General features: G+C 40.6%; 1 protein-coding gene across 2 annotated transcripts in view; it reads right to left on the bottom strand.

Annotated features, from left to right (window-relative positions):
- Nucleotides 1-15216, bottom strand: part of CFAP77 (cilia and flagella associated protein 77) — a 148373-nt gene that overhangs the window by 29894 nt on the left and 103263 nt on the right. For both annotated transcript variants that reach the window (XR_013170083.1, XM_077147340.1), the window contains exon 4: nucleotides 2204-2309. Coding sequence is in view for 1 of the 2 variants with exons in the window: in XM_077147340.1 (XP_077003455.1) it covers nucleotides 2204-2309 (106 nt within the window). In the remaining variant the exon portion in view is untranslated. The remainder of the gene's footprint in view (nucleotides 1-2203; nucleotides 2310-15216) is intronic.

The raw sequence follows: 15216 nt of genomic DNA, 5'->3' as shown, positions 1-15216 counted from the left end.
CTGCTTACAGTCCCCAAGAAAGAGAGAAACTTCCCTTTGGTTGGTGGTAATTTGGTCTTGCAAACAGTCTTATCAACCCCAATAAATTGTTTGTCAACCCAGACAATAGCCCCCCACAAGCAACTGGTGGGTTCATAGCTATTTGTAAGACAATTTGGCAGCCACAAAGAATCTTGGAGCAGAAGAGAACTCTGTGGTTTGTTCAAGTGTTTCCTGAGTGCCTACTACATGCTAGGCACAGATCAGCAGGTCCCCATTTTATAGGGCCTCCTTATTTGCCCAATAGGGAAACTGAGACCCAAACAATGTGGCAACACATTCAAAGTCACACACCTGGAGTTGCAACCAGCTCCAAATGAGTGCTTGGGGTGTCGTTCCTCACATTAGCTGCTTAGGGGATATCTTGCTAAGAAATAAAAGAGAGAGACACTCACTACAAGTCTCTTAGAGACAGAAAATCAGTCCCTGGAGGCTTGGGTTCCTGTGGATTTGCCAATACTCAGAGTCGCTGTGAAATAGTTGCTAATTAAAAAGCACGACTGTCATGTGAAGCTATAAAACAGTTTGTAGCAGCAATGCTTTTTCTGAAATTCGTCGTTACATAATGAGTTGACTCTTGCTTGAGCCATTAACAAATAAACTAATCGTGGGCTGCTAAAAATGTTATTACAATGCTGTGCTCCATAATGAGCTGGTGGCACTGACTCCGCCAACTGCCGAGGTGGCTTTGGTTAAGGCTGCCGAGAACAGCCAGGAGAGGCCTGGTGCCTGGAACCCCTGCCTGAGGAACCCTCAGTCCCTCCACACCGTATGACCTCTCCTAGCCCATCAGGGATATTTTCTGGGTTAAAATGAGTGGACTAGCATTCTCACCCCCATCCCCTGACTCCTGATGCCTAGTGTGGCCCTAAAACCTTGCAAGGACTGTCGAATCCTGGATTTATTGAGGTTTCCCATAGCGAGCATGGTGTAGGACCTTGCTTTCCAGAAACCCAGTCTCTGGTGTAGGACATGGCTGGGTCCAGGGCCTGTTTCTGATGTCTTTGGTAAACCTCTTCATCTCTCTGGGTCTCAGTTTTCCCATGTGAAAGTGAAACAAATAGAGGTGGTGTCTATGAAATCATGGGGCTGTCGGCAGGACTAGATGTAGGGACAAGGGTGCCAGTTCAGTCTGCTCCTTGATGCAGAGCGTGCCTTTGGGACAGTGGAAGTTGCAACTGTTGTAACAACCAGAGGCACTAAAGCTGCACCCTTCATGAAAATGATTAAGCACTTTGTGAACATAAAGCAATTCTTATTTTTATGATCATATATTTGATCTACTGGGAAAGGAGGCCAATCTCAGAGGAGTTCTCAGAAGTCTGAATTGCAGAATATTTCAAGAGTATTCAGTAGTTCTAAGAGTGTACAACAACACAAAGTAACAGCTAAAGATGTTTTTCCAGGTAAAATTCTTACTGAGCTCATTTCCTGTCAGTTGCTAATGATTCATATCATTAGCTATTGGCAACAAAGGTCCAATGGAAACAAGCACAGGTTTGGACATCATTCAGACTTCTGCTCAAACTTCCCTGTGCAAGGCGTTGCTTCTCCGAGCCTTGATTTCCACACTCATGAAATGGGATAATGACACCCACCTCAGGCTTTTGGGATGTGTAAATGACATGGCATATATTATGTATGTGAAATGTTTAGCATGGAGCCTAATCAATAATTGATAAAATATATTTCTAAAGTTTAATAAGATGTGTTCTTTAAAGTACCCCCCTGAAAGTGTGTTCATTTTTTAAACTTTGCCATATTAGTCTTTTCTTTTGAGATAGTGCGGGGTACATCTCTGTCTAGGTCAGGTCAGATTACTGGAAAAGCTGACTTTTGGTCTATAAAGTCTTGCAGAGGTTTGTTGGCAAGAAGCCCTAGGCAGGTCAGGAGAGCTGGGTTCTAATTCAGAGACACACAAGGCCAACTTGCTGGTGCCCCAGGCCAGGCTACCTTTTCTGAGCTTAAATAGGAGATGAAACTTTCCAGCTCTAAAATCCTCTGATGGCTGGTCAGCTCAGCAATGTGCAACTGCATTCCCCATCCTCTCATCCCCCAACCACAAACACACACAAATGTCAATCTTTGAGCTTTGCTCCAGACACCTCTTCTCTCCCCTCCCGCCCCCACCCATTTGCCACGTGGGAGTGATGGTTGCATTTACCTTGTGCTTTTTCTCCATTTTAATGGCTTTTTGGGTGGCCTTCTGTTCCTGCACCCAGAGCTGCTGGTACTGGTGCTGCAGCAGGTCAAAGAAGGGTGTCGAAGGTCTAGAGAGAAGTCCAGACAGGGCTTGAGGTCTTGGAAAAGCCAGCGTCACCCTTTCCCCATGGGCACCAGCCTAACTCTCAGGTGCTGCAGGACAAATCATTCTCCTCCAGGCTGTGAAAGCCTCTCTCCCAGTTTTCAAAAGCTGTGCGAGAAACAGGTCCCTTTCCTGATTTATTCAACAAACATTTACTGAGTCTCTACCAAGTGCCAGTGGGCCTGGGGCGGGACAGTCTTACTGCTGTCAAGGAGCCTGCAGTCCATGGCACTTTCCTTTGCTGAGCATTTTATGTGCCCTACCCCTGTGCCACACAGGAAAGCACTATTTTATCCCTGTCTTAGAGAGGAGGCGGAAAGGGCAGTGAGGGGAACGCCGAGAGTCAAACCTGCTCAACCACAAGGCTTCGCTGCAACAAGGATTGCACATTCTCACAGGTGAGCACTGTGAGCTCCCAGGTGAGGCCTAATCGTTACACATGGAACAGAGCTGACTGCCTCTGTTATTACACAGTCTCTTTGTCTTTGGAAAAGAGAAAATGGAAACAGTTGGCAAAGGCACGTACTCTCAGATAACTCTGGTGCTTGGATTTGAAGATGTGAGGGGGCCCACACCTTGATTCCCAGTATTTTATTTTTTTGACTGTTAAGTATTTTTGAACACAGATAAAAGTTCTTAAAAAGAAGAAGAGCAAGGAGCGCTCCATTAGGTGACAAGAGCATCACATGATGAGAGAGTGCTACTCAAGCCCTTCCCAGGACGCAGCTGGCAGCAGTCCGTGCATTTACTGGTTTGGGCCAGTCTCAAGGGGCACCAGTGAAGCTGCAGGCCCCTCCAGCCCACCTGCCACTACAGAAATGCAAGCATTGTGTTACTGGATTCCCTTTCTGCAGTCACTGATTCTGTTTTAGCTGATGAGCTTCTGGGAACGATCCATATCCTAAAAATTTATTAGCAAATACCCATATGAAATAACACGCACAAGGTGAGTCAAAGCAGCGCCATACGTAATAACATAAGACTGGGGAAACGTGTCCCTCAGTAGCGGACTACCGGAAAAGCTGCAATAGATCCATATGCGGCTGTAAATAAGAATGAAAAGGTTCTCTCTGCACTACTATGGCATGATCTCAAGATTGGACTTCTAAGTAAAAAAAAGAGAAAAAAAGCGAGGTGTAGAGGAATGTGCCTAGCATGCACCTGTTATAAAAGAAACGAGAGGAACTCAGGCTCACTGGAGAAATGGCTGATCCCTTCCTGGAAAGCTCCCTGTGCCAGGAGCAAGGAAGCCGTCAGAGGCTACTGGAGGCGATGGCAATAGAATATAGGGGCCAACCTGAAGGAAATGAACCAATTTGAGCATTAGGAAGAATGATTACTGCCATAGTTTAAAATACACCATACGCACACATATATACATGTGTCTCTGTTTATATCTGAATTCATAATAATACTGAGGGAGAAAAGGAAAACGTCCTTGGTCAGCTTGGAGGTTGCAGGGCTACCAAATCATTATTCTAAAAATGAATGCTCCTTGCCTTTCCTGCCCGAATTGCATCTCAGGGTAACCAAACAGGTGGCAAGGTAAAGTTCTGTATAGAAGAACCAGAACCAATACATGCAGGAAGAATGATAGAATCAGAAAAAGAATCACTATTTTGCAACCCCTAACAAAATAATGAATATAAGTAACGCTCATCCCATGATTGCTAAAATGATTCTGTTTTCCCCTGATGGGAAATTTTATAATGGATTAATTAGGCTGACAGCAGCTAAACTAAATGATCAGTCTTAACATCACTGAGAGTGTGACAGACCTTGTGCCACAAGTGATGCAATAGGAGGCATGCGGCATCACCTGGCAAGCATTTTATTAAAATCTAAAACATCTGCTCTGTGAAAGAACCGGTAAGTGAGTCAAAAGACAAGCCACAAACTGGGAGAAATATCATGCATTTGATAAAGGACTTATATTCAAAATAATCAAAAGACTCTCAACACTCAACTATAAGAAAACAAATAACCTAATTTTTTAAATGAGCAAAAGATCTGAATAGTCACCTCACCAAAGAAGATATACAGATGACACATTAGCATATATAATGATATTCGCTTTAATTTGTTATCAGGGAATCGAAAAGTGAAACAACCATAAGATACCATTATACACCTAGTAGTAAAATTCAAAATACTGACTACCTAGTGCTGGTATGGATGCAAAGCAACTGGAACTCGCCCACCTTGCCTGTGCCTGCTCCTAGTCAGTGGTTCTCCACACACCCAGCATCCAGCCAGACTGACGGAGTGGTTGTGGGCCAAGCGATGGTTGCCAGGCTCGGACTGGTGCTGCTCTTACCCACACAGATGTATTCAAATCAAACACCTGCCATAGCACATTCAAGTAGTTCCTCCCAGAGTACCTAGGCTGCCCCAAGTCCAGCTAATGCCACCACCCCAGGAAGCAGCAGTAGTCTGCAGTCTACAGTAGACAGTCGTGCAGTCTACAGCCAGCCTCCTCATGGTCACACTCTCTCTTTTACATCTCTACTGTCAAGAGACTCAGATCAAGAAACATCTATGCTAAGTACATGGAAGCTTGGGTAGGACATGAGATTTTGTTGGTTTGTCCAGAGTGATGCCCCGATGAATCCCAGAGTGATTTGATCAGTGAGTGGAAAAGTATTTGCAAAGTCCCTTTCGGGGAATGGTGAAAACGGGAAAATTCAACCTCCCCAAGTTGAATTTTTGATATTCTCACAAGCAGTGTGGACAACCAAAGCTATAGGCTGAGCCCCCAGTCTTGGGGTTTGTTCATATGAAACTTAACCCTGCAAAGGATAGGTCAAGCCTACTTAAAATTAGGCCTAAGAGTCACCCCCAAGAGAGCCTCTTTTGTTGCTCAGATGTGGCCTCTGTCTCCAGCCAATACAACAAGCAAACTCACCACTCTCCCTCTGTCTACGTGGAACATGACTCCCAGGGGTGTGGACCTTCCTGGCAACATGGGACAGAGATCCTAGAATGAGCTGAGACTCAGCATCAAGGGATTGAGAAAACCTTCTCGACCAAAAAGGGGAGGGGTGAAATGAGACAAAGTGTCAATGGCTGAGAGATTCCAAACAGAGTTGAGAGGTTATCCTGGAGGTTATTCTTATGCATTGAGTAGATATCACCCTGTTACTCAAGATGTAGTGGAGAGACTGGAGGGAACTGCCTGAAAATGCAGAGCTGTGTTCCAGTAGCCATGTTTCTTGAAGATGATTGTATAATGGTATAGCTTTCGCAGTGTGACTGTGTGATTGTGAAAACCTTGTGTCTGATGGTACTTTTATCTGCCTTGTCAACAGATGAGTAGAACATATGGAATGAAAATAAATAATAGGGGGAATAAATGTTAAAATAAAAAAAAAATTTCAAAAAAAAAGAAACATCTATGCTTCCCCATCTTCTGAACCCAATCCAAACGGCATCTAAAGTCCAGTGTGGCGAGGAGAACACAGGTCTTCATTGAATCTACTGGTTCCACACCTTATTGATGCAGAAAATGTTGAGAATCCCAAATTTGACTGGTTTGAAGAACATGTGAAGGATTTGATCAGATGATGAATGCCAATATTAAGTCTGCTGGAGTTTCATGTAGAAGACGAAAAGAGACAACCTCCAAAATGAAGAGATTATTTCCTTGAATGTGACTTAGGAAATAGGGACACTTAAAACTCTACCTTGAAAAACAAATAGATTTTCTTTTATCCAAAGAGAAACACTGGGGTGTGGAATGGAGATTCAGTTTTCATTTGGTACATTAAACATGTAGGGTCATGAAATGATTAGGTAATATAAAAGCTCTCCCAATCTATTTATGTGTACATTAGAAGGAACCTCCAGGTGTTACTGTACATTCTCCATGTATTGTTTCACCAATACTAATTTAATGCTGATAAACTCTAGATAAAAGTTTTTCATTGTTAAGCTATCATTGTTCTCTTGGGAACTCAGTTCTTATTTCTGAGGTTGGGATTCGATATTGTATTTGACTTTTTAAGTAGTAATTGACATGTGCCAGGCAATGATGTATTGGAATCTACCCCCCAATGTAAGCATAATGAATAAATCTTGCTTATTCACTTATAAAATAGAATGGTAGGCATTTCCTATCACATTCCCATCCAACAACAGCACCAGATTCATTTAGCTAAACTGATTCCAAAGAGTAGAAATGCATTGACCTCACCCAATTTCAAAATTCTGCTTTTGGTTTCTGCATATGTTGAGCACTTTTTGCAATTTAATAAATGATCTGTTTTGAAAGTAAAATTGATAGGTCTTGAAATTTAAAAGGCAAATGTGAGGGAGCCAAAAATAATGTAAATCCAGTATTTGGGAAGTGAAGACTGGAACCTATCCTGCGTTAAATTCACAAAAATTTTTACACACTTTCTGTAAATACTTTTTTTTAACTATGAATCAGAATAGCCACATTTGGAACACTTTCTTTACCAGTTAATATTTTTAGATAGTTAGAACATGGTCATAAGCCTAAAATTGACTTGATTTTGGAAAGTAAATCTTTTACAACTGCCTAAATGCACAGAAAGCTTTTTTAAAATAAATACTCTCATGAAGTTTTTTGTTCGCATGGTCACACACTGATGCTTAGACGTCCTAGTATCTAACATGGCCACAGAAGTCTTGATAGCCAGTCATTTGTTTCCATCTTTTTTTTTCTTTAGAAACCCACAGGGGAAAAATAGATCCAACAGATCTCAAGCTACCGTGTGTGTGAATGAACACTCCCTTTTGCTTCGTATTTGAATGCTATACATCTTGTTTTGGATTGTATATTGTGTTTGTGTATTTATGCTTTGATTCATAGTACCTTCTCATGTTATGGAATTGATTTGCATTGAACACAAACTGTAAATTAAAAATGGCTGAAAGAGAAAAAAAAAGCAACTGAAACTCTCATTCATTGCTAGTGGGACTATAAAATGGTACAGCCACTTTGGAAGACAGTTTGGCAGTTTCTTACAAAGCTAATCATAGTCTTGCCATATGATCTGCCTTCACTCTCCTAGATCTTTACGCCACTGATTTGAAAACTCACAAATGTTTACAGCAGCTTTATTCATAATCAGTCCAAATTGGAAGCAATCAAGATGTACTTCAATAGATGAATGGATTGACAAACTGTGGTGTATCCATACAATGGTATATATTATTCAGAAAAAAAAAGAAATTAGCTATCAAGTCACAAAAAGACATGGAGGAATCTTCAATGCATATTTCTAAATGAAAGAAGCCAGTCTATAAAGGCTGCATAGTGTATAACTCCAATTATATTACATTCTGAAAAAGGAAAAACTACAGAGACAGTAAAATGATCAGTGGTTGTCAGGGATTGGAAGCAGGAGGTGTGTGTGGGGTGAGGGGGTGAATAGATGAACCTCAAGGGATTTTCAGAGCAGTAAAACTATCCTGTATGGTACTGTAATGGTGGTTACTTGACATTATGCATTTGTCAAAACCCATAGAACTTTACAGCACAAAGAATGAACTTTAATGGATGCAGATTTTTAAAAAATCATTTTGGAGGTCTAGGGAACCCAGCAAGGAATGCAGGTTGTGACAAGAGACTCTGTATTATAAATGTATGAACAATCTCACTGAAAGGGGTGAGAGGAAAAGGTGCTGACCTAAGTAACTTTGGAAATGAGTGGAGACATACGTCTAAAGGCAAAAGGAATTGCATGTACAAAAATAAACTCCAAATGGATCAAAGACCTAAATATAAGAATCAGAATTATCAAACTCCTAGATGAAAACATAAGGAAGCATCTTCAGGCCTTGTGTTAGGCAATGGTTTCTTAAACTTCATACCCAAAGCACAAGCAGCAAAAGAAAAAATAGGGCAGGCCATGGTGGCTCAGCAGGCAGAGTTCTTGCCTGCCATGCCGGAGACCTGGGTTCGATTCCTGGTGCCTGCCCACGCCAAAACAACAACAACAACAACAAAACGATAAATGGGAGCTTATCAAAATTAAAAACTTTCATGCATCAAAGGACTTTATTGTGAAAGTAAAAAGACAACCCACACAATGGGAGAAAATATTTGGCAGCCACATATCCGATAAGGGTTTAATATCCAGAATATATAAATAAATCCTTCACCTCAACAACAAAAAGTCAAACAACCCAATAAAAAAGTGGGGAAAAAACTTGAATAGACATTTCTACAAAGAAGATATTTGAATGACCAAAAATTACACAAAAAATGCTCAACGTCACTAGCTACTAGGGAAATGCAAATCAAAACCATGATAAAAAACCAGTTCACACCCACTAGAATGGTTACTATTAACAAAAGGGGAAATTACAAGTATTGAGAGGATGTAGAGGAATAGGAACACTCATTCATTGATGGTAGGAAAGGAAAATGGTGCAGCTGCTGTGGAAGATAGTTCAACAGTTCCACTGAAAGTTTAGTATAGAATTACCATATGACCCAGCCATCTAACTTCTAGCTATCTACCCACAAGAAGTGAAGGCAGGGACTCAGACATGTATACATCAATATTCATAGTGGCACTATCACAATTGTCAGAAAGTGGAAGCAACCCAGGAGTCCATCAAGCAATGAATGCATAAATAAAATGTGACATTTACATATGATGAAATATAATTCACCCATAAAAAGGAATGAACTTCTTATACATGTACACCATAGATGAAATTTGAAGGCAACATGTGGAATGAAATAAGCCAGACACAAAAGGACAAATATTGTATGACCTCACTGAAATGAAATCATTAGAATAAGCAAATTCATACCGTCGGAATCTGAAATACAGGTAACTAGGGGCTGGGGTGGGGGTGGAAAATGGGTAGTTAATGCTCAAATTATACAAAGTTTCTATTTGGATTGATGGAAAAGTTTTGGAAATGGATGGATGGATGGTGGTGATGGTAGCACAACATTGTGAATGTAATTAACAGCCCTTGTATATATATATAAATTGCATTTTATTTATGCATTCATTGCTTGATGGACTCCTGGGTTGCTTCCACCTTCTGACAATTGTGATAGCACCACTATGAATATTGGTGTATACATGTCTGAGTCCCTGCTTTCACTTCTTTTGGGTAGACAGCTAGAAGTTAGTTATATTATATATAGATCTATATATACTTTTTTTTATTGCATAGGCAGGCACTGGGAATCAAACCTGGGTCTCTGGCATGGCAGGCAGAATTTTGCAACTGAGCCACCCAGCCCTAACATATATTAAATATGCTTAAAAGGAAAAATTTTAGGTTGTATATATGTTACTAGAAGAAAATTTTAAAAAGTAAAATGCATAGGACTTTGCAACACCAATAATGAATACTAATGTAAACCATAGGCTATAGTTGATAGTACAATTATAAAAACATTCTTCATCAACTTAACAAATGTACCACACTAATGCAAGGTGTTAGTATGGTTGTTCATGGGAACTCTGTATTTTATGCATGATTTTTCTGTAAATCTACAACTTTCCTAATAATAATAATTAAAAAAAATGATTCAGTGAATACATCTTTACTTTTCCAAGGAGGAGAGCAGGGCTGAAAACCAAAAAGGAACTGCCTGTAAGCACTGTACTCTAGTTGGTAAAGTTGCTTCCCATGGGGTACAGGTTAACAATTCTGATATTGCTATAATGGAATTGAGCAATTAAGTAAATGGATGGCAGATGGTGGCAGATGAGCCAGGTTTCTTGTCCAAGTGGGAAGTTAGAGATAAGCAAAGGGAGGAGATTAGAAGGATCCATGTGGTGATGGAATAGAGTTGGAGATGTCAGCATGAATTTATGTTTAGCTTAGTACAGACAGATAGTTACACTCCTAGCACCCAAATCTTAGTCTCTAATATCATTCCCCAATAAAAGGAATCAGAGCTCCTTGGAAAAATGGCTGATTTTAGCTGGGGCAGGAAATACACAAGATGAGCCCGGAGAATCTTGTAGGATTAAAGAGTTAGGATGTAGTTAAAAAAGAAAAACAAATAAATAACAACAAAACACACAAACACATTGATGAGTGTATATCAAAGTACCAAAGGAGTCAACTAAAAGAATTCTCAGTGGTTAAAGCTGTACAATTTGAGTAACAAATTAAACAAAGTATTATTGGAATATAACCCATAGCAAAAATAAATATCCTTGAGTCTACACTGATATAAATTATTACATAATTAATAAATGGGAAGACTCTCCATAACAAATCTCCCATGCAGAGGAGTAATTTATGTAGCTATTCCATCCTCAAGGAGGAGGAGTAAAACTCCGCACACCTTAAGTGTGGGCTGCACATAATGACTTCCTTTCGCTGAGTAAAGAAAAGGGAGCAAGGGGAGAAGAGCAACATTACACTGGAGAAACCTGAAGAACACTTCCCCAGCAAGTTGATCAAGGTGAACAGCAAGTCTTAAATTATGTTGATTGTATGTACCTTTGACATGATGTAATGAAGTGGCGCTTTACCTGGGTGGTCCTTCTTCCTCAAACCTATGACCCTGTCTAGGATGAGGAAAACAGCAGACAAATTCCAGTGATGGGGCCAAGGAATGCATGGAGCCACTGGCAGCTTGACGAGGCAAAGAACGGTTCTCCTCTAAGAGCCTTCCTTCTGTCTTCCAGAACTGTGAGAGAGACTTGTTTTAAGCCACCAAGTTTGCAGTAATTTGTTATAGAAGCCACAGGAGCTAATACACAGGGGGAGGGTTCCTTGGCCAACACTTTCAGAAATGCTGATAGAAACTGTGGTTCAGAGTAGGTTCCTGTGACTAGAAATCAGGAACCACAGCTGCACGAATCTCTGGGGGATCTTGTTAAAGGCGTATTCTAGTTCAGGATTCAGGGGCGGGCCAGAAAATGCTTTGAGTCTTGGTTCTTATAGATGATCTAGCCCTAGGGTTCTTGGCCAAGGTTTCAGGGGTCCCCCAAGTCCCCCAAAGTTGCAACCAATCATTTCTGAGCTGGTCTGTGAGGACACGTATTCTAGGGAGAGGATCCACAACTTCTACCAGATTTTCAAAGGTGTAAGCGTCGAAGGAAATGTTCACAACCTTTGAACTTATACAGTGTCCTTATTTCACAGACAGCAGAATGAGGAAATGGAGATACTGAGAGAAGTGACTCTCCCAAGATCATATAGCTAAGGACCAGATACTGCAAACTGGGGTTTTGCTTGTCCTGCATGGCGATCTTTAAAAACTTTGAAATTGTTGCCAACACTTTAAATTTGGGAAATTTTACATAAAAAAAAACAAACACATTTCCGGATTTTCTTGAAAACTTCGGATCTCTAATGGATCTGCATCACCGATGTGGCAATCATTGGCCAACTGCTCCCTAGAGCCCCAGTCCTTACCCCTCCCTTTTATTCCTTTTACCAGATTAACTCAACTAGCTGCTGGACCCCCCTAGGCATTTGAGCTTGTTGCCCCTGAGACAAACGCAGAGCTTCCTGGACTCCAAATCTCTGCCCCCCAACTCTCCCATAGACTTACCCATCTACACTCTGGGTACAGTCCACCTCCCCCAGCTGGGGATTTGTCCCTTCCTCCACATGGATCTCTTTGGTACTGGGCTGACGTGCCTTCCATGGGCCTCCCAGCTATCTCTGTGACTATTTGAGCTGGGGTTTCAGAGGCTCTGAAATGCCACTTGCCTCAGAGGTCTCTTTATAGAGCAGCCTGCAGCGCATCTACAAACAGGCTCTTTGTTTTCCAATTCCTTTACTCCCGTGGTGACTTTTATTACTTAATTATTACACACACCATGCTTCTGAGCAGCCTAATTTATGGCCTTGTTTTCTAATGACAGTAGATGCTTAATATTACAATATCTACCCCAAGAGGCTGTTCACAATGGAAAAGCTATCTTCCCAGCAGCCCTACTGCATCCATCACCATGATCCTACCCTGCTTCACAGTCCTCCTGCAGCCTCTACTGACCGCCTTTGTGTCCTGCTCTGGCCAGCAGTTCTCACTACTGAGCATGAAAATTAACCAACAAATATTTCAAGTAAAGATGACCTGAGACCTGGTTAAAGGAAATCCAGCACAGTTTGCCTATTCGGCTCTGGCCCATTAACTTGGATAAAATGGTGAAGATGCTGGTCTAACATGGGAAAACTCCACGATATACATCAGATCATATCACTACTTGGTTAAAATGCCGCCAGTGGCTTCTCATTTCTTAGACAAAACTCAGTGCCCTGCCGTGGCCCAAGAAGGTCCTCCGGAGGTGGCTCCTGCCTCCCTCTCCAATCCTTTCCTTAACATTCCCTGCATTCCTCACTGCTTCCTAGCCCTCCTTTTGGTTCCACCAAGCCCTTTTCCGATGCTTGGAACCCTCTTCCTTTAGTTGAGCACATACTTGGTTTGTCTTTTGCCTCAATTGTCATGTGCCCCCTCAGAGGGGTTGTTTCTGACCAGCCCATTCTAAAACCACCGTCATCATGTGTTCTCCATCCCATTGCCTACTTACATACTTCACATCCTCGTCCCACGGGAGTCCTCTCCTCCATTCACTCGTTTACTGCTTTACAATTGGTCTCATCCATTGAATGCCAACCTTACGAAGGCAGGAATATTTTATGTCTAGCATGAACTGGTATAGTGTTACTCTCAATAATTGTTTGTTGTTGAGAAAGGGTGGGGAAAGAAGGAAGGGAGAAAAGGAGACAGAGAAGAAATAAGCAAAGTTTTTAGGAGATGTATTTTTAATAACTCAGGGTATTTTAAAGTAGGCTATATGTGAATTATAAGTTAAATGAAATAAATTGGTGGAAATTATAATTTGATGAAGGAAAGATAAGATAGTCTTTTTAAAAAGTACTGGAGAAATTGGACATCTGTAAGCAAAAAAAATGAACCTCGACCTAAGTCTCACACCTTATACAAAATTAACTCAAATGCGTCATTGATTTAACTGTAAATTTTTCCTAAACTTTAATTCTTTTAGAAGAAAACAAGGGAGAAAATCTCTGGGACCCTGAACTAGGTAGAGGGTTTTTAGACCTGATCCCAAAAGGATGATCCATTAGCGAAAAAAATCAGCAAGTTGGACTTCACCAAAATTAAACATTTCTACTCTGTGATAGATCTTAGTAAGGGGATGGAAAGACACGTTACAGACTGGGAGAAATATCTGGAAACCACATACCTGACAAAGGACTAGTATCTAGAGTATATAAAGGGCTCTTAAAACTCAACACTAAAAACAATCCTATTAAAAAATGGGCAAGAAACATGAAAAGATATTTCACCGGAGAGGATATATGGATGGCAAATAAGCAAATGAAAAAAAAATTCACTATCCTATCCATTTAGAGGGACACAAAATAAGACCATTATGAGATACCACTATACATCTTAGTACAGCTAAAATAAGAAATAGCCAGACCAAACAAACAAACAAACAAACAAACAAACAAATAAATAAATAAATAAAAGGTATATAAATGGGAAAGGAAGAGGTAAAATTATCTCTATTTTGCCTATGACATGATCTCATATATCCAAAAAGATCCATAAGAAAACTATTAGCACTAATACAAGTTCAACAAGGTGGCAGGGTGCAAGATCAACACATGAAAATCAATTATGTTCCTATATACTACCAATGAACAGTCTGAAGAGGAAATTAAGAAAACAATTCCATTTAGAATAGCATCCAAAAGAATCAAATAGCTAGGAATAAATTTAACGAAGAATATAAAAAGGCTTGTACATTGAAAACTGCAAAACCCTACTGAAAGAAATTTAAAAGGACTTAAATAAATGACAAGACATCCCATGTTCCTGGACAGGATGGGTTAATTTGTTAAGGTGTCAATATTACCCAAAACAATGTAGAGATTCAATGCAATGCTTATCAAAATTCCAGCAGCCTTTTTAGCATCAATGGAAAAATCGATACTCAAATTCATATGGAACAGCAAGGGACCCCAACCAGCCAAAACAATTTTTTTTTTTTTTTACATGGGCGGGCACCGGGAATCGAACCCAGGTCCTCGGGCTTGGCAGGCAAGCATTCTTACCTGCTGAGCCACCGTGGCCCACCCAGGCAAAACAATTTTGAAAAGGAAGAACAAAGTTGGAGGACTCACACTTCCCAATTTCAAATTGTACTACAAAGCTACAGTCATCAAAACAATGTAGTGCTAGCACGAAGACAGACAAATAAACCAATGGAACAGACTCAAAAGTCCAGAAATAGCCCCACACATCTATGGCTAATTCATTTTCGATAATGCAAATCAAAACCACAAGATGCCACTTGACACGCACAAGGATAGTTATTATTATTATTATTATCATTTTGCATGGGCAGGCACCGGGAATCAAACCCGGGTCTCTGGCATGGCAGGTGAGAACTCTGCCTGCTGAGCCATGGTGGCCCGCCCATATTTTTAAAATGGAAAATAAGTTATGGAGAAAATGCGGAGATATTGGAACTCTAGTGCACTATCAGCAGGGATGTAAAATTGTGTTCTCACTGTGGAAAACAATATGGTGGTTCCTCAAAAAATTAAATATAGAATTACCACATGAATTGGCAACCCCATTTCCAGTTATATACCAAAGGAAAGTGAAAGCACAGTCTCGAACAGATACTTGGACACTAGTGTTTATAGCAGCATTATTCATAATTGCCAAAAGATGAAACGACCCAAGAGGCCATCAACAAATGAATAGATATACAAAATGTGGACCTACACACAATGGAATATTATTCAGCCATAAGAAAGAATGAAGTAATGGGACATGTTGCAACATGGGAGAACCTTGAAAACATTTTACTCAATGAAATAAGCAAGGCTTATTCATAAGGACAAATATTGTATGACATCCTTATAAGAAA

The sequence above is a fragment of the Tamandua tetradactyla genome, chromosome 2 (genome assembly GCF_023851605.1).
Source record: "Tamandua tetradactyla isolate mTamTet1 chromosome 2, mTamTet1.pri, whole genome shotgun sequence".
In the NCBI taxonomy this organism is placed as follows: Eukaryota; Metazoa; Chordata; class Mammalia; order Pilosa; family Myrmecophagidae; genus Tamandua; species Tamandua tetradactyla.
The sequence above is the reverse complement of the archived record's forward strand: the minus strand, read 5'-3'. Positions and strand labels throughout refer to the sequence as shown.